General features: G+C 48.2%; 1 protein-coding gene across 1 annotated transcript in view; it reads right to left on the minus strand.

The window, feature by feature from the left end:
* Positions 1 to 2,188, minus strand: part of FBN3 (fibrillin 3) — a 112,131-nt gene extending 109,943 nt beyond the window's left edge. The window contains exon 1 of the mRNA XM_059831909.1: positions 2,019 to 2,188. Within this exon, the coding sequence (XP_059687892.1) occupies positions 2,019 to 2,188 (170 nt within the window). The remainder of the gene's footprint in view (positions 1 to 2,018) is intronic.
* Positions 2,189 to 20,116: the final 17,928 nt, after the last annotated feature.

The raw sequence follows: 20,116 nt of genomic DNA on the forward strand, positions 1-20,116 counted from the left end.
CAGCTTCCCCTGTCTTGCCCACCATGATTCCCTCCCTTGAAACAAGACTGTTCTCCCAAGGGCCAGGAAACAATGATTCTTCAGTTGCCTTAAATTACAGTTGCACAGACTTCCTTAAACAGACCTCGCACTTATCCCAGTGGGGTTTTTTTCTTTTCCTACAGCAGTTGCTTCACAGGGCACAAGGAAACCAGAAGAGAAAATGAAGGAAGTAGCAGTGTGGTCCTCAGCTCTCTGCAGGGGAATGGGAGCCAGACACTTCAGGCCCGATTCTGATTCTGCCTCGAACTTACTGTGTGGCCTTTAGGAACTTACAGTGTGCCCTTTAGGAACTTACACAATCTGTAATTTGCTATTACTTTACTTAAATGTTGGTTCACGTCTGAGGCTTTAGAATAGAGAAAGGTTTTCAGAAGTAATTTTTAACTTGGGAATCTGGACTTCATTTTTTAAAATGCACTTGGGACTTGGACCCATCAGACTCACCAAAAGTCAAAAGGATTTAAGCTGTAAATCATTTTTGAAAACAGGATCTGGTCATCTAAATCACTGAGCACCATAAGACCACTGGATACCAGTGACCTTCGCTCAGGTCCCGGGGGGAATGGAAATACTCATAGTTTCCTTGCTCTGCCCTTCCTTTCTCTTCACAGGGCTCCGTGAGACAAGATTATCCATGCACATGTCAACTCCTTCCAATCCTTTCTATCCCCATTATGAGCACAGTAATCAATCACATACAGTGCTGGGCAGCCAGGCTGAACAAGAGTCTCTGGATCTGGCAGACTGTCATCCCATCCTTTTCAAGAAATGGCCTTCACCCCCATTAGTCATAAAGATTTGGGATGTTTTATCTGAGGGATGATGGACTCAAAGAGAGGACCATGGCAAAAGTACTTACGGGTCATACTGGGGGGGACAGGGGGAGTCCCTACCCTGTGGGTGAGCTGATGGCTGCTTTTGGTAGCTAGTTTTGAGAAGACCAAACCCCCAGGACAGTTGCTATCCATCTTTTCCGAATCCACCGTAGCAGGAGGGAGTGGCCACGCACATTTGAATTCCAAGAGCAGATGCCGCCAGCCCCACGGCCCTGCCCCTGGCAGCTCGACGGCTAGGCTCTGTGTTCCAGCTCCAGCCCAAACACGGCACATTCGACTGTCTGGGCTGAAAGCACGGCACTCCGTCCCATTCAAGAAGCATTCCCCAGCAAGTGCCGGAGGACTCTGGCACAGCCCAGGCTTCGCGCGTGTATCACGTTCTGCTCCGATTCTGCCCACTGACACAGGAACACTTTCCAAGAACTGCAGCCAGGCAGACTTAAAATAACCCAGAATCAATGCCGGGGCCAGGAACCATCTTGAGAGCATGCAAATACAGCTGAGCTCCAGCACAAGCTTCAGGATTTTCTAGCTGAGCCCTGTCTCCCTCCTCAGGTGAAAAACACTCACAGGTCCAGCTCTCGCACCGATTTGTCTATAGATGCAACCACAAGCCACAACTATGCTGCACAACAAGGGACTTAGGGTGATGCCTTCCCGTTAGCAACGATCATCATGTAAAAGCAGCCATCAGAGGCAATAACCTCTCAATACAGCCCAGAGCACCGACAGGTAGCAGAGAGCTGAAAGCGACTCTAGGGTCAAAACCCGAGTTGACAGCATCCCCGCTAGCGACGGTGGAAAGCCCAGCCACAGCCATCCCTCCAGGTAAAGGCCCAGCATCCCTCCCACGAACAGGCAGGGTGTGGATGGCTCTTCACAGTCCTGGCAGGTGAGCCCTAAGGTGCTGCGATCCACTGGACAAAGCAGCAGAGCTCAGTGCACAGCTCTCCGCTGGCATGGGAGTCTGCTCGGCTCTGCCCTGTGGCATGAGCTTTCCTCCTACCGTAGGTCTGCAGAGCAGACTCCTTCCTGAGCTCAAGAAAAGGACAGAAAAGGCAATTCTGTAAGCATGTCTCTATGTGCTATGATAATAAACCAAGTTCTGCTTTGTAAAATAGAAAAGAACATTAAACGTACCCTCGTAAAGTGTCTTGGCCTCTTCTTCTCACTCTGTTTGCTGGCTGTCTTTCCTCATAGCCTGCAAATCTGTCTGTCTGCAAGTCCCCTTCATATTGACCCTGGGCTTGTTCCACGTACATAACTGCTGTACATCCCAGCATGAACCTGGCCAGCCATAATACCCCCATGATGGCACGGATTCCTCGATTGCCCCAGCTGCCCCGAAAGCTTCTTCCAGCTGGAGGGTCCCTGCTGCCTTGGTGGAGGATAGTTTTTGGCAGCAGCCCCTAAGTGCCAAGGTGCCGTCCTGCCGTTCCCTTTCTAGAAAAGTAAAGACAGAGGAAAGAGAAAGAGAGAGACACAAGCGTTCTTAAGGGCTTTCACATTTTTAAAGTGGTTGATCATCCCAGGCGGCCCCTCCCCAGAGTTAGTACAGTGGGGTCATACAGTCACACCGGGTTTGGCTCCTTGTACATGCAGCCAACATGTTCCCACTGTCATTCCCTACCACAGGATTGCCAAACCTTTCTTTCCCAAGAGCTGGAAACCAAGAGAAGATCTTCAAGAGTCATGGTTTACCCTTGCATCTATTTTCCTGCCCTCCTGATGGAGAAATGAAGAGTGACAAAAGCACATCTGTCCTGGGCCCACCCATGGCGGTGGGTTACGATACTGACCTCGGCATAGCACCTTGGTTCAGACAAGCAACAGGAGATGCAGGGCTCTGAAGCAAGAGGAGACCAGAACTTCAAGAAAGAGCAGATCCTGTTTATGGACCACCTTCCCAGGTCCCACAGCTCTGTTTTACTGCATCGGTCTCCAGACAGGCCATGGCGTGGAGATCAGGTGCTGGAAAACAACCTCCCAGATGGTACCTGGTAGGTCTAGCTGGCTCAGGGGAGCGGTCTGCTGGCAAACCCGTCAGAGGGACATGTACACCGGTGCCGAGGTAGGTAAAAGGGTCACCGTGAGCTGGAGTGAGATGGAAGGCTGTGAGCTGGGGCTACAGCATGAAGACATGGTGCATTAAGCTAAGCCTGGTTTCCATGGAGGGTGACGGGACGGAGGAAGAGGTGGAGGGCTGGGCATGGGAGGGATGCAGGAGGAGAGCCCCCGAGATGGGACAGGCAACCGAGCACGAGGGGCCACGGGGAGGGGGATGATACGGGGTCCAAAGCCTCTGTGGAGGGGAGGGAGTGGGCCAACGGAGGCGGCGAGGAGACCCCTCACACCTCCGGTTGTGGACACACCTTGGGGTGACACAGCATGGCCAGCTCTGGGGCTGGGGCCGGCAGCTGAGCCCGTGAGACGGCCATAGCCGAGCAGGGGCCAGATCCAGGGTTTGGCCCCGAATCATACCACGGCAGGTCCTCAGCCCCCAGACACTTTCTGCCCTGAGCAAGCCCGTCCTGATGAACAAGGCCCCCTCCTGGGGGAAAAAAAAAAAAAGGCACAAGCCCTGCTTCCCCCCGGGGGTCGGTGACATGGCGGAGGGGTCCCGTGGGCAGGGCCTGGGCCCTGCCTGGGGCCAGCGCGAGCAGAGCCGAGGGGCAGAGCCCAGAGAGAAGCTGGGGGTCAGCCCGTGCCATGGGGCGCTGAGTGGAGAAGGAGCCCACAGCGGTCTCTGGAACAGCTTTATTTTAGTCCTTACAGCCGTCCTGGGTCCGAGAGGCTCCAGGCGCTGGGGGGCAAAGGCAAACAGCCCTGGGCAAGGGGTCCGGACCCTGGCACAGCGCAGACCCCCCGGGAGCCACCGTGCCATCCGGTGACTCGCTGGGGCGGCCGCCTGTGACGAGGCCTCAGCCTGAGGGTGCTAAAACGGGGTGCCAGGAGCAGGCAGGGCTGCGAGGCCGGGATCAGGGTGGGAGACCAGGGAGGCGACGAGAAAGCCCGATGAAAAGCCTCTGTGAAACGGATGGCGGAGGAACGTGCTCCACAGACTGCACCCCCTTCTCCTGCTCTTCTCCCTCTCCCCCCAACCCCATCGTCCCCCCCGTCCCCCAAACCTCCCAGCCCTGCCTGTGAAAAGGGGGCTGGGGAGCCCTTCCTTCCTCCTCAGGGCTGGCGGAGGGTCAGAAAGCATCTCTCACCTCGAGACCCCAAAAGTTTGTTCCTGCAGGGAGGAATCCTCACCGGTCTCCCCTCTCCACCCCAGAGGGGGAATATTCTGCTGCTTCTGCGAGAGGCGCGGGCTCCGAATCCGCTCCGGCGGGGAGGGACAGGGCCCCCGAGCCTCCCCTAACTGTCCCCCTTGCTTTCCCACAGCAGCACTTTCCCGTTCCAGCCCAGCCCCAAAGCAGGCAGAAAATCAGCCCAGACAAGGCAGAAAATGTGTCTGAACCGAAAAAAAAAAAAAAAGGAGAAAAAGAAAAAAATAGTAATAAAATCCCCCGCCACTGCTCCCAGTGTCCCAGCTGGGAATCTCTCAGCTCTTGAGGGCATGCATTTTTCAGCCTCTAATATTTCAAATGCAGTGAATGAGAAAGACAGAGTGGGAAGGGAAAAGGCAGGGCTGGGAGCAGAGGCAGAGACAAAGAAACTGCCCTTCCTGCAGCCGTAAGAGCTCTGCTACTTCGCTACACACGCCTGTCTGCTGAAGGCTGGGATATGATTATCTCCAGCGAGACAAAAGGGAGAGCGTTTCCTCTGCTCCCAGAGCTCCCGAGGTAGAGCACAGCTGGAAAAAGAAGTCGTAAAAAGCATAAAGTTTTGCGCTTCGGGAGATTTTCAGCCTTCGTGCAGAAATCTAAACTGAAGAAAGTCCAGATGCATCCATTTCCTCACGGAGAAATTAGAAGCATGACGAATGATCGATGCACAGGCACGTACTCTGAGAGCGTTCACACAAGTCTTACTAAGAGAGTATGGAAAAGTCATTTACACCATCAAAAGAGAGTTTAAAAAAAAAGGCTCAAAAATTATTTTCAGCTCTGAGGAATTCCGTCAAACACCACTTATAAGAAATACACTGACAAAGCAAAGAGAGAATCAATCACTAAATCAGATTTTAAACCGATTTGCAAGTTTGGAGGGAATCAGGAAAGTCGTTTCAAACCCATGCCTTTGAGTGTGCAAATTAAATCAATCAATTAAAAAAAAAATGTGCAAAACACAATAAAATACAATTAGGCAGACAAACAATTAGGCAGATAAAGAGAAAGAAATCAGCTCTTAGCTATGCAGCTCTGGATTTAGTCTGAAACTGTTTAAATACCTTTACGTCCTGGAACTGGTGATGTGCCCAGAGCTCCTTTGTTTAGTGGAGATCTGGGCAGAAAAGAAGGGAATAAAACCCTCACTCTTGAAGGAGAGAAGAAAAGGTACAGCCTCATCCAAATTGGACAGGGGGAGGGCCTTGCGGCGGAGAAAGGGGTGCAGGAGGAGTGGGAGTAGCGAGAGGACAACCCTACCGCATTCTTCAGCCAAAAGTTTTTAACTTCAAGGAGGGGCTGGGGGAGAGGTTGGGTTTAGCAAGAGACGTCTGAATGCAGACATGATTATCACCTAGCCATTCCTTCTGAGCCGAGGACTCGTTTGGTTCAGTTAATTAGGGAACGCTTTCAGTTCAGCTGGATGCGGTGAGCGCTTGTCCCAAATTTAGGCTGGAGCTGCAGGAGGCAGGAGGGCATTAGTAACAGTGACTTCACATCAAAAGAGCTGGTGAAAAATAATTCGTTTTCAATTTGGGACTTACTCTTCATTTCTTTTTTTGGAAAATGATGGTGTGTTAACAGTGGCAAAAAAAAAAAATTTCAAGTAAAAGGCACTTTTCTTGCTGATCATTTTCCTGTACTTAGTGCAACTAATGTGGAACAATTAAGGAAAGACAGATAGCTTGAAGGATAGGTGACCCAGCTCAGGACCTTCATGCTCAAAAGTTACCTCGGCTCCAGAGGAGAAAATCTTAGAAGTTAAAAGCATTTTCTCAAAATAAATATATTTTTTAAAAAAGAAGTATGTTGGTGTTGTCTTTCTTCTAAGGAAGAACTTTGTCTGAATGTCAGCTCTGAGTCTAATTCCACTCCTTTGCTCCATGCAAAAAAAAAAAAAAAAAAAAAAAACTTTCCTCTGCTTTAGGAATCATTACTCATGGCTTTTCTTTAAATAATATATAATAAAATGCACATGGCCCTCCTCCTCTCTGAGCTCCCTCCGCTCTGTGCCACTGCACACCCGCGACTTTTCCAGGAGGTGGTAGTCCCCCAGCGTGGACGGACGGCGTGCCAGAAGTCACCCCGGAAAGCCAAAAATCAAGCTGCTTTTCAGGTCAAAGAGGTTCAGAGAAGTTTCTGCACCAAACGGAACCCAAACAGCTGTGCACAACGCACCCGGTGAGGTGAACGCCTCCTTATTATCCCACCATCTGGCTTGGAGCTCAGTTACCTCTTTACACCCAGCGGATGAGGGTTCAAATGCAGCTATCGGATCCGCTCACAGAGGTGCAGAAATTCCAGGGCAAGCCCCAAGCTGACAGGGAGACTGTCATCTCTTCTCCTCCTGCCTCTTTTTGAAACGTCCTCGCTGCCTTCTTTGTTCTTTTCACTCTTCCTAATCAACCCCCTACTAGCTTTATAGAAGTCAGAACGATGCTCAGCCTAATTAACAGCTAACTTGTGGAGACTAACAGGGAAAAGGCAGAGCTCGTTTTCACAGGCAGCCAATAATGGAGCATTGCAAGGAATGCAGCTCTGTCAACACATCTGCAGTGCTCTGCAGAGCTCAACGAGATACAAGAACTATTTCCTGGGCCCGATCCTGCAATACCTATTTCAGTTTAAAATAAATGTGGGCTTTACCTGGTTGAGAACGGCAGAACTGGGACATTGTACAGAGCAGAATAGCAATGAAAGCACAAGAAACCACATTTTCCTCCCTCTCAAGGGCACAGCAAGTTGGTGACAACTGCTGAGGCAAAAGGTTTTCAGTCTAGTCTAGTTTAATCCTTGCTAACGCCTGTATTGTGATCATCACGTTGATTATGTGGATAGTTAAGGGTATTCTGACACCTAAAAATGCACACAGGGTCTTTGTTATAGTCGCAGAAGCTCCCAGAAATCTATCTGCGACTTTTGATCACCAAGTATTTTTAAAAGTGGACTTTCAAGTGTCCAAAGCAGGTGATATTACATAAATGGAGAAGTTTTCTTGTTTCTTTTCCAGGTGCTCAATCAACCACAGATCTTTACTTTTGGAAGGCATTTGGATTGCCGGTTAGATTTTATTTGGGTCTACAGTCTAGGGTATCTGGGCTGTTCTTTGTGCTTAGAAGAGAGGCTATCCTGTGCCTCACCTCTAGCATGATCCCGCTCAATCCACTTCCTCTGTTAATTGACACGTAACTGATCTCAGAGAACACATTTAATTAACATTTCCTGGGTACATTTGCTCTCCTCCCTCCGCAGCCCCTCTATGAGGGCTGCAGTGGGACTCAGCCCTACAAATGACTGGCACGCGAGGGAAATACACTCTTTTCTTTTTTTTCTGCATTCCACTTTGGAGGGTTAAGAAGCATTTTAATCCCTCCAACATATGCAAACCTCTATGAACACGATACTTTTAGCTGCCTCCCTGATTTTCTAGAGCAGGGCTTTTCAGCACAGCTGCATGTGATTAGGGCATAGCAAGCCCCAGGATTCAGCCGTCCCAGCAAGATCTCCTTCAAAGTCTCACTCAAGACTCCAACCAGCTCTTTATTTCCCTGCCATCGAATGCTTGTTGCCGGCCACAGGGAGTTACACACACTTGTATACGTTTGTCTAGCTCCCCAACTGCTTTTCCCCCGGGTGGCTGGGTGTTTTGGTGTTGCTTTTGTGCACCATAATATATCCACCCCAATCGTTCCTGGGTCTACCTGGTCCCAGGCAGCGTGGAGAAGGCAACCGAATACCTAGAGTGTGTAACCCACCTCTGCGGTTTGCTTCTGATGTAACTTCACAGCAGACCTGGAGATGGGAGAGGGAGTTGGAGGAAAGTCTTCTTTCTTTCAGGCGATACCGGCGTGCGCAGCAGCCCCCCTGAGAAAGACGAAGTGGTGGAACAGTCGATGTTTCTCAGCTGGATTGTTTCATGGTCCAGAAAACTCTGCAAGGGAAAAGCTCTGAAGCGTGAAGAGCAGTAGGATGGCTAAATGCACTCCCAACCAGCCCACGTAAAATTACCCTAAATAAAAAGCAGCTGCCCTTCTGCAGTTTTTAAGAGTCAAATGGAGAACCCCTGTTTGTAGGAATAAAGGCAGATAAGTATGAACCACACGACAGGTCTACCTGGAGCAGTTTGCTGTAGGACAGGAACAGCAACCACTATTTTAACTAAGGCTGCCTAACTAACAAACATAAGTTAAAGATATTTTCTTAGCTTGGTCATTGTGGCTTCCAAATCGGACCCAAAGAAAACTTTCTAAAGGCCCAAACTTTTTTGAAAGGGCGTGAACTGCTGTAAAATTGATATCATAGAAAAAAATCAGTTGCCAGCCTCTCAAAATTAGCAAATGTTTTTTTCACGCCAACCGCACTGCGTTTGAGATCCCTGCCTGTGAAACAGGGTAACGCCTCGCCTTAGTTCACAGGGCTGTCATGAAGATAAACTGCTTGTGAAGTGTTTCAGTTTTAATTGTGAAGCACAGTGGAAAAATGCTTGTAATTAATTATTGTTATTAATTATGTGCTTAGAATAGAGCTGTACAAGTAATTGATTTTTTTGCTGCACTGGACAAACTGAAAAATAAAGGAAGAGAAAGGAAGAGTCGTTTAGGGGTGATGTGATGAACATTGTAGCTTGACGTGAACATATAATTTGACTTTAAACAATGCACTTACTTTTGGTTTTGGAGGGGGTTTTAATTAATTTTAAATTATTATGTTTATTCAAGCTCCTAAAATGCTGTTTTGAAAGGAAAAAGTACAGCATATAATTTTACGATTAGTGAAATGAAAGATTTGCAAATAATTAATTATCTGTCAAAACTATTCGACAAACTCAGTGGAGATTTACAAGTTTTTCGTAGCACTGGTCCAGCAGTTTTTGCCATGTCTCTTGTGCGCCTAGACTGAACTGTGGACAATAAACAACGCGTATGACCTTCGAACAGGGTAGAAAAACAGATGACATTTTGGTAAGCTCCAGGTATCATGTGCGCTGCACGTGACATTCCTATGGAAAAATAGTATGAGAACCTCATTAATTAATGTCATTATAATCATGAAAATGCACAGGGGAGGATGTTTAAAGTTACCTAGACAGTTGTTAACGTCAACGTTTTCTTTTTAATGCTGGACTTGGCTATCTCATGGCTCTTTCTCTGGGCAATACATGATACTGGGATCTTATGAATATAAGTATAATGAGAGATGGGAATTTGGCATGTCAGTTCTGACATTATACATTAGTACACCTCTTTCCTATATTTCTACATAAAAGTGTAGAAGACGATGTCTTCAGTCACATCAGTGACAGTCAAAAACATGTAACAAAGCTGAGTTAAGGTAGCTTTAACTTTTCCATTTCTGAATTTGAGCGTAATCTAAAAACTGCGTTCGCTAAAATTAGTACATGTTGCTTCTTGCAAGATGACACAATTGCTGTCAGGACAGCAACAGTTCTGCATCGTGATGTCATTTTATAAAAAAAAAAAAATCAGTATCAGGCTCTTGTGTTCGGATTCTTGCTGAGAACTGAGGTCAGGGAATGTGGGATTTACGCTGCTGCTCCGAGCTCCCTGCAAGGCTGCGTCCTGGCAAGCCCACAGCTGCTCGCTCTGGCTTTGAAACGAAGAAGTTAAGAGATTTTATTTAAAGGGAATGGTGTAAGATGTCCGAGGAGGATCCAGTGAAGCAGACACGGTTGATAAACCTGCACTACCTGTGAGCTTTGCCGTGCCAGAGCGTGGGATGCTGCCAGCGGGCAGAGCTGTGACCACGAGGAGCAGCTGCTCAGGTGATGGTGATGGAGGAGGCCAGGAGAAGGAGCCGAAGAAGCCAGACAGCCGCGCCTGGGCGAAGCTGACTATGGGCTCCCCTCCTCCTTAGTGTTCTGTCCCGGATGGAGCTGTGACTCCTGGACTCCTCGGGAAGACAGGTTGACATTCCTCGGGGCCAGAACGACCTGCAGAGCATCCCTTCCTCCTGCAGCCGCTCCAGAGTGGCAGAGTGTGGCCAGAGTCCTGTCCCTCTAAGAACAGGGACGTGTCCAGAGATAAGCCAGGCTCAGATGAGCTGGGTAATGGAACGGGAAGACACATCCCCTGAATCTGCTTCACTGCAAGCTAACAGAGCTCCAGGGTTGTCTTCCAGGCTGGGTTTGCTGGAAGTACAAAGCAGCAACCCTGCGATTCAGGCTCTGGCATGGCAGAAGCCATGCAGCCATGCATGCAGGGACCCATGTCCAAATAAACCTGGCAAGGTAGCAGAATGTCTGCCGGTCTGGGCAGATGGCCTGTGGGCACTCTGCAAGGCAGACACGTGGCAAGGGACATGTGCTTTTCCTGTAGCAAAAGGCTTCTCAGCATACCCCAAAAGCATAAGTGCCATGTAATCCTAATATTACCTAGCCAATATGCTTTTGATGCCGTTTCCGGGTGTTCCACAATACAAGTGATTTTTGTGAGATCGAGACAGAGCCCAAGAGACAAGTTCCATCCTTCTTCAGCTCTGCTGAGGGACGATCACGACATCTCTCTGTGCTTCAGCTTCCGTGCCCCCAGACGGAGGCATGATGCCACCTTCCTTTGAAACATGCTTCTGCATGGATAGGAGTCAAACAGACGCAGGGAATTTCCAGAAACTTCTCATCAAATTTCATAACTTATTTAAGATCAAAAGTGGAAACCAGCAGCACCACATGAAGCATTTAAAGACAGTCAGGAACAAATTCAGACAAAGGTTTCCTCAGGGAAATTGTTCTAAAACATTAACCCTTTCACTTGCTTTCCAGTTTAGCAGAGTTAGCATGATCAACAGGTTTCTAACATCAAACCAGATTGTTTTATCGTCTTATCTGCCATTCTAAATAATGCAGCCCAGGTCGTTTTGCTGCCTCACCTTTTGCCGAGTCCAGCAACCTTGCTTTGCCTAAAACATAGCAAAAAAAGGTCCCGCGTGGGCATCAAGGCACTAGGATTCATGACATGAACTTTATACTCACGCAGCCTGGATGAGCCCGGGGAATAGGTGATTCCTGTCCAAGGTTTAAAACAGCCGGACAAGCTGTGCTGTGCCCACAGTTAATGCCAGAGCAGCGCAGCCTGGGAGGGGAAGGGTTAAGTGATGTTCCAGCACCTCGCTGTTGTCATGAAAATGTGACTCTCTCTGATCTCCACAGCAATGAATCTACTGCCACCCCCAGAAATTTTCTCCCTCATTAATCACCCTCTGATCTGGTGGACAGGTAGTAGGAGGCAGCCGTCTGCTGAGGTCAGTGACAGCTGACGCCCCAAGAAGGATGCGAGTTAGCCCATCCGCTGGCAATGGGGAACAGCAGTGGCTTTCACCTCCTAGAATACTGCGTATCTCCACTCCTGCACATTGCCTAGATGCCCTTTAAATTCACCAAAAAAACCCCAAACCCCAAAACATCCCAAGGGATCGCCCTGTGGGTGATAACTAAAATAACCCAGGTGCACTGCACCCTGGCGTGACAGAGCACTGTAAAGCCTCCGGATCCAACCGTCACTGCCTGGGGTGAGCCCTGGAGGAGCTGCCCTCACAAAAGCAATTTGGGTTTTTTTTTCTGAAGAAAAGCTCTTCAATAAGGTCTTCTCCAAGTAAGGTAAGAGGGTCCATGGGAGGATTTATGGGAGGAGGGGAATCTCTTCTTGCAAATGTCCCCACTGGGCACACTTTACCATTAATCACTGTAACTCTAGAAAGCCAAAGTTTGCTTGGTGTGTTGCAAGGGAAGCCCCAGGCATGGGGACAGGCATTGGACTGCCAGCACAGCAAGTGACAGGCAGGGGAAGGGACTAGCGGCCACCTCCTGCTGCACTGAGCAACCCAGTCACTGGGGGCGTTGGTGGGGGGTCTTATTGCAGGTGCTGGAAGCTGTGGGAGATGTGGGGAGAGGAGACAAACCTGAGGAGAAAGGTGAGGGCACCACTGGGGGAGACGCAGGACAGTAACGTGGTAACGACAGCTCACAGCCATCAGCCTTGCTGTTGCTCACAGTTCCCAGAGTGGGATGTGAGGAGTCCTGCTGCTGCTTGCTAGAAAAACCAAGAGCATTTTAATAGTTGAAGTGGTCTTTTGTTTCATAGATTTCCAAAAGCAGAAAGGCCTGATAAAACCAGAGCTGCTGAAATGCCAAACACAGAGCAGGGGATGGCACTTACTTATTTTCTTTGTCCTTTGGGTCACATTGTCCATATTTTACGCTTATTCATGGTGGACAGTCTGGAGAAGAGGAGGCTGAGGGGAGACGTCATCGCTCTCTACAACTGCCTGAAAGGGGGTTGTGGTGAGGTGGGTGTTGGTCTCTTCTCCCAAGTGACAAGTGATAGGACAAGAGGAAATGGCCTCAAGTTGTGCCAGGGGAGGTTCAGGCTGGATATTAGGAAAAATTTCTTTATGGAGAGAGTGGTGAATCACTGGAACAGGCTGCCCAGGGAGGTGGTGGGGTCACCATCCCTGGAGGTGTTCAAGGAACGTGTGGACGTGGCACTGCGGGACGTGGTTTAGTGGGCATGGTGGGGTTGGGTTGGTGGTTGGACTTGATGATCTTACAGGTCTTTTCCAACCTTAGTAATTCTGTGATTCTGTGACAGAAAAGATTGAGGTGGGGCAGAAAAGGGTGGCTGTCTTCTAGCCATCCAGAGCAGGAGCAGCCCTCTGGTCTCTGTGATGCTCACGCTGTCAGCGCTCAGTTTCAAGCTGGCAGAGGAACCACCACTATTTTGGACGGCCCGCAGACACCGATGGAGCCTGGAGTGGCCTTGCCCTTGCAGTAGAGCTGGTCTTGCTCAGGTCCTGCTGGAGTCATTCCAGAGCGATGAGAAGAGCCCAAGCTTCCTCTGCAACAGGAGGGGATCCCACCTGGGAAGCGTGCTCTGGCTAGCAGGAGACAGTCCTGTGCTCTGGATGCCTGGGCAGATGACGCTTGCCGACTGCTTCCTTCCCAAGGCTTTCCTGGTTTGCTGCAGCAGAAGCCTGTGACACCTGGAAAAACAGAGCCATAGGGCAGCGGACATGACAATGCTGCTGTCACACTGCTTTGGAGGTCTATTTGCACAAGCCCAAAGAGCAGCATTACCTCTTCAGTGGGAATGAGGTTCTCATTACCAGTCCACCTCTCTACCAGTGCCCCGTTTGAGGCCAAACTGTCTGAATCAGCCTTCTGGGGCAGATGGAGGAAAGCTGGGTCCAGCTGGGCTGGGAGCCACTGCCCGAGCACCAGCGAGATGCATTCTTGGCTCTGTCAGCTTTGCCTGAGTTCAGTGTGGATTAACTTGGATGAGAGTCTGTACGCCATCCTGAGACGTTGGGTTTCGGTCAGGGGTGTTTAGACAGGACCGGGTCAGATCCAGATCCTTACAGGTTTGCCACTGGAAGTCACGGGAAGCTCTGAGCTGACCTCAGGGATGGGGCCAAGGGGCCAACAGAGGCGATCAGATCCTTGCTGCTTTCTGCCTTTCTGAAATATTCCCTAATTTTGCACACACGTGTGAGGCATTATGTTCCTGTGGGAACTGGGATGTGTACTGAACCAGACAGACCTGTCTGCTTCACCGGAGCCAACGGCAAGGATCAAACCCAAGGTACCCACTCATGATAAGCTGCTATCAGTGTCCTGCTCCAGCCAAGGCTCCCGTCTGTATGTAAGACTTGCAGTCTTAGAGCTTGTGACCACAGTTGCAACATTCCTTTTGTTTTCTAGGAATTCGGCTCCACCAAGGAGGGAAACCACAGGGAAATTGTTTCAGTGTGCGCCCTGGATTGGGAGAGAAGGGATGGGGCCGAGGCATGATGTATAACACACAACTCAACAGCCAAGATGTTTAAAAAAACACACTTTTATTTAAACCTAAGGAAAGTAACTTTTTTTCTCTTTAGCTTGGCAGGCAGCAGCAGCCGTGCTGAGCCCAGGCAAGTGTAGATCAAAGCCAGGCAAGTCTGCTGCGAAAAATCAAGCACTGGACATTTATTAAGATTTTATTCATAAAAAGCCATGCAGTGAGTGCAGTGGGATTTCACTGTGGAACTTCTGACATGGGAGCTGCCTTATTTAGAATGAAAATTGCCTCTTTCTCCTGCCAGGAGTAAGGCGATCCCTCCATTTCCTGTGAAATTCAAATCAGGGCTACAAACACCTTTCTTGTTGCCCTCAGGTGGGCTGGAGGCTGCACCCAGCCCTCGCTCCTGGGGGTGGGGAGTCTCCCAGCCGTGGAGTGGTCATCTCCAGGCAGATGTGAAGTCTCCCCACCACAGCTGTCTGCTCTAGCCCCAAAGAGGCCCATGTTATTCTCTTTTCCCTTGGTTGAATTCAAAGTCGCCCATTTTCAAACCTTTTTTTCATTTGTAGCTCTTTTCTCCCCTTTGTGCAATCTGTAGCACAGAAGTTTAACTTGGCAACGGTGCTGGAACAGATGGAGAACACTGGACCAACTCCCCAGATCCCAGGAACTTCTGCTCAATGCCGTATGTAGGATTTCCAGCCACTTACTGCTTAGATCTGCCAAGGCAAAGCCTAAAAACAATTTTCAGATAGAGAAGCTGGAATTTTCTTTAGGACATCATCAATCCACAAGTCACCACATGAGCGTACTTCCCCAGTGGAAGGTCCAAAGCCTGCAAATTCCATGTGAACTAATTTCAAGTGAAAACAAGAGGATAATTTTAGGGAAAGCTGTAATATCCCTTCCTACGACTCACTTCATAGAAGTATCGTGTGGTGAAATCCACAACTAGCTTATCTTCAAGACTAAGATCAGGCAGAGCTCTGCACCTGCCTTTCAAGCACATCCACACCTTCGGAGCCCAGCCGTGAGCAAGGCACAGGCGGGAGTCATTCCTCAGGGGAGAGAACGTCCTTCTTTTTTCTTTCAGTGCAAACAAATGAGTAAAAAACACGTTCATGCTCATGCACAGTCCAAGCCCAGAGCAGTCAGTTGGCGCGAGGAGACAGAGCAAAGGAATGAACCCAGAGGGACTAGAGAGGCTCAGGAGGTGAGCAGAGGGCAAGAGCTCCCTCTTTTCAGTTGTAAGGTGGTTACTTGGTCTTCTTACAACATGCAACAAAGGACAGATTAGTTAAAATTACAATAAGCACAACTTCATAAAGCTCACAAACAGATCTGAAGTGGTGACGGGTAGAATTTTCCTGTGGAAAGCAAATTTTCTGAAAAATATATTGTTTGAAGTTCTGGAACCATCTGCGAATTCTTTCAGTCAAAACAAGGAAGGACATACATATTTTGGAAAGTGATAACGTCAAGTTTTGATATTTCTTAGACCTTTTTTTTTTTACAAAACAAAAATACGCAGGGGACCAGATGGGATGCATCTGAAGGTGTTGATTGCACTGGCTGACATCATTGTGAGGCTGCTCTCTGTAATCTTTGAAAGACCAACCGCATCCTGGGCTGTATCAGCAAGAGTGCAGGCAGCAGGTGATGGGCAGCGATTATTCCCCCTCTATTCGGCACTTGTGAGACCACATCTGGACCCTGTCTCCAGCTGCTGGTTCCCCAGTACAAAGAAGACACTGATGTACTGGAGTATGGTGGCAGAGGCCACCGAGATGGGCAGGGGGTTGGAGTACGTGATGTACGAGGAGAGGCTGTGGAAAATGAGTTTGTTCAGAGAGAAGAAGAGAAGGCAAAGGGAGGAGGACCTTGTTACTGTCTACAGCTACCTAACAGGAGGGTACAGAGAAGATAGAGACAGGTTCTCTCAGAGATGCACAATGAAAGGCCAAGATGCAATGGACACAAGTTGGAGCAAGGGAAATTCTGCTTAGATATAAAATGTTTTTTGTACAAAGACTGGTCAAACACTGTGAAGAGGCACAGAGCGATGATGGAATCTCCATTCTTGGAGATAACTCCCACTCGACATGGACTGACAACGTGCTCAAAATGGACTTGCTTTGGGCGAGTGGTTGACTAGGCATCTCTGGGGGTCCCTTCCAACCTACACGAGCCTATGGTTTTAAGATTAAAATGACAGCTCCATCTCAAATTTTGCCTGTCTTGTTTAGGGTTGGTAAAATAAAATGTGAAACCAAATGCATTATTTCATTTTAGGTCAAAGGGCAAATTTCAGGTTGACCTAAGGTAAAACTTAGGGTCAATAAAAAAGTAATCAAAAATGTGCTATGAATCAAAATGTGTTCTATTTTGCAGAACAACTCCTTGGTGTGGGTGGACTCTGAAGTACTGAAGGATCTGAAAGATCACCCAGCAAAACCTGGGTAAGAGTGTGTGATGAAGAACTACATACTGGCCAAGAATGATATTCTAGTATTACTCATGAGGACATGAGAGAGGATACCTGGCATCTTCCCATAGCCCTCAGCTGAGAAAGGCTCAGTGATGAAGTAAAAATGAGAAAAGTAAGCAAAAATGTTGGAGAAAACCTTGGGTTTTGTGTGCAAGAGTCCTTGCTTTCAAAAGCGGATGAGCTGGGTTTAGATTTCATTAATTCAAGCAGGGAGGTGAGCATGGAAACATTATAGAAAGACAAGACATACTGGACCCTCCATGTGAAAAAGGTGCTGGGTTTTTAAGCAGGACAGGTAGCCTGGGAGATCAGCTGGTGACCAAAGGCTGAAGAGCCGCTGGCAGTTTTGCAGGAAGGATTAAATGAGAAGTCTTGACCGAACTATGTGTCCTGTCAGGGTTTTTGGGGTCTGGATGAAACTGCTCTGTGAGCTGGGCCCAGGTCCAGTCCACCACTGTGTTATGGTGACCTGTGCTACAGAGCGGGGACTATTCTGACATCCCTGTCACGAACATCACCCATGTTGGAGAGGCAGGATTTTAGATATTTCAGGACCTTCGTGATATGGGGGAGTTCTCACCAGCCTGCAGCCCTGAAGGCACCTGCTGGAGGGTGTCTCACAGACATCTCAGCATTGAGCAAGAGTGGAGCAGAGATAACCACAGATTCAGAAAGTCCCCAGTGCATGCCCTGAGCCAGCTGCTCCTCTCCCCACTGGCTTTCAAGGCACCACCAGTTTCCCAAATGAGGTGCCTCCTCGCACATTGTCCAGTCCCATTTGGAGACTGAACTCACCTCCTCATGGCTTGCAGAGAGGCAAATAACAAGCATCCCATTACATAAAGGTGAAAGCAGCTGGGTTCATCAGCTATTTATTTGGAGAATAAAAGCTGTCCTGTGTATGATTTTTTTTTTTTTTTCAGATGGAAAAGACCTGTGAGGTCATCTGTTGTGTTCTCTGCCAATACATGATGTTATATTATATTTTGTTTTCCTTTCTCAATAGACAAAACAATCCAGGTTGATTGAGACCACTGAGCTCTGAAGTTTTGTTCTTCAAAACCTGCCTATGTTTGGTACTGCACCGTTCAAACAAGTGATTCTTCAGGACTCCCAAAAGCAGGAGCAGAGTATGAACTCTGTGAACTCAGAGTATGAACAATGTGAATGATGAGCCGTGACGGATGCTCCCGCTATCCTTCTTTGGACTGGCAATGGGTGTTTCAAACGCAGACATTTTCAACCCATGTCAACCCAGTAAATTCTGGAAATGTCACTGAAAAGAAGGTGTCCTAATACTCTGACCAAGCACTACAGCTTTCAGCTGACTAGCAAGCCAAGGTCTGCAAAGGGCTTTAAAAGCAAATATGAAGCACAGTATGTTTTTGTTTATTAATTTTTGCAGTTATGCAGAACACTGTGTTAAAGCAGCATTGTTCTTCCTTGAATAGATCCCGCCCTGTAGCACCGACTCTCTCTTGGAACCTCTACTCACTCTCAAGCAAAGGCAGGGTGCCTTTTAATAATTTTCTTTCACATGATGCCTTCTCGAACTCAAGCTCTACTCAAAGCAGCAAGTTTTAAAGAAACAATTTTTGGAGCTCTACGTCTGCACAGGGATGCACGCTAGATGACGTGGGTGTCCTGTGAAGGTTTTACACAGCGCTTCCTACATGTTCACATGTGGAGGAGTCCCCGTGTTCCTACGTTCTGTCTTGGCTTGTCTTCAGTCCTGCCCGGTTCTAACAGAGAAGATGGGAAATCCTGTGTGTTTTCATTCAAGTCTTCCCAGCTCTGAGCAAATTATTTATAGCAGAGATTTCAGCTCCCTGACCATGGCAAGCTAAATAAAATCATACTTCTAAACTTCTATTGCACATATGGCCACCAGGCTCCCACATACCACCAAGACTGTCAAAACACGTGAAGAGCCATTCTCTTGTACCCAACAGGCAGTTGGTTTTCAGCAGCATAAGTAATGATGTTGACCAATCATACTATGAGTGGCCTAACCACAATCCAACTTCGCTAAGAGCACCTGCTTTTTTCCCAAGCATTTCTTTCTGCATCTGCTTCTAAAACCGAAGGCAGTGATCTATGCTGTCAAATAACTGCAGGCTTCTGCTTCTGGCTGTATTTTAAGGTCAGATTAAAGTATTTTCACATACTGCATGGGGCAGTGAAAAGCACTGCTGACAACCACTAAATGTGTGAGCCTATTCTTTGAAAAAGCACAAGGAAAGACTCATCCTGAACTATCAAATATTTAGTCCAAAAACTTCATCTAATGACGTACAGATGGAATGGGATCATCTCTGGTTTTGCTAGGTGACCTTTTGTTTTCACCAACTGAACTATCACAGCATCTCAGCAGCTTTCAGCTACAGAACACAAGACATAGGCCCTTCCATAACCTTCCCAAATAATTAGAAAATCAAGAGGCATGTCAAAGTGGAAGTACAGCTGGGTTACCCTCCACAGGTCTGATGGGAGCATGTTTAAATGTCTAGTGAGGAAATGTAGGAAAGCAGAAGGGCAGTGGCAGAGTTTTGCATGTCCTTTCGGTGACTGAATTCAACTGCAGTGCCTTTACTTTATGTGGAGAAGGACTAGTCCAGAACTTCCCATGTGAAATTTATGTCAGTTATTTCTTGCAGCTGGAAACTGTATGTAAGTTCTCAGAGGCTACATGCATATTAGCAACTAAATAGACTAGGCACTATTCTTTGGCCCCAAGGCCAAGTGGTGTGGTGCAGCTTGTGTTGAGCACTCTATTTCTAAAAATTGTGTGGCTGCATCCAAAGGGCCCGTTGGAAAGGTTGCTGGACAAGTTAGCCCTGCTGAGAAGCACGGCACATTCATTCAGGTGGAGCCCTGCACTGAAGTGACTATTGGGCTTCCCCTGTCTAGTAGGGCCTGTAGCAATAGGACAAGGGATAATGGTTTTAAACTAAAAGGGGGGAGATTCAGACTAGATACAAGGAAGACATTTTTTACGCTGAGGGTGGCGAGGCACTGGCACAGGTTGCCCAGAGAGGTGGTAGATGCCCCATCCCTGGAAATATTTGAGGTCAGGTTGGACGGGGCTCTGAGCAACCTGCTCCAGTTGAAGAAGTCCCTGCTCACGGCAGGGGGTTGGACGAGATGACCTTTAAAGGTCCCTTCCCACCCAAGCCATTCTACGATTCTGTGGTATACCAGCCAGCTCGTTCATCGCCGACTGAGGCAGCATGCATTGCTTCATGCGGCTGCATTGCCCTGGATGGCTCCTTTTTAATTCTTCTCCAGTGACATGTCATCTGTAATACAGCGGTTGGTTTGTTCTATTCAAAGGAGGTCCACAGATTTTGATTTGTTTGTCTGTGTAGAATCAGTCGGTAAATGCAAACTTATCTCATGTTTTGTATTGCCCGGGCATTCTTTTCTTCACTTTTTGTCCCAAGATTTGCCTCCACAGAAGGTGCTGCACAAAGTGCATCTGTATTGCGAACGTTGCCAGACCACACAGGCAACACTGGCGCTGGAACAGTACAACGTGTGCTGGAACAGTCTTACCCTCGCATAACTGCAATCCAGTGCCACATACAACAAACCATCCCAAGCAGCAAATTCAGCCCTGTATTCTCCCTGCAGTTAACTGCGATACTTTAAATGCTTGAGCAAAGCCCCATTCTGCCACCCACAAGCCAT

Source organism: Gavia stellata, chromosome 32 (assembly GCF_030936135.1).
Source record: "Gavia stellata isolate bGavSte3 chromosome 32, bGavSte3.hap2, whole genome shotgun sequence".
Taxonomy (NCBI): Eukaryota; Metazoa; Chordata; class Aves; order Gaviiformes; family Gaviidae; genus Gavia; species Gavia stellata.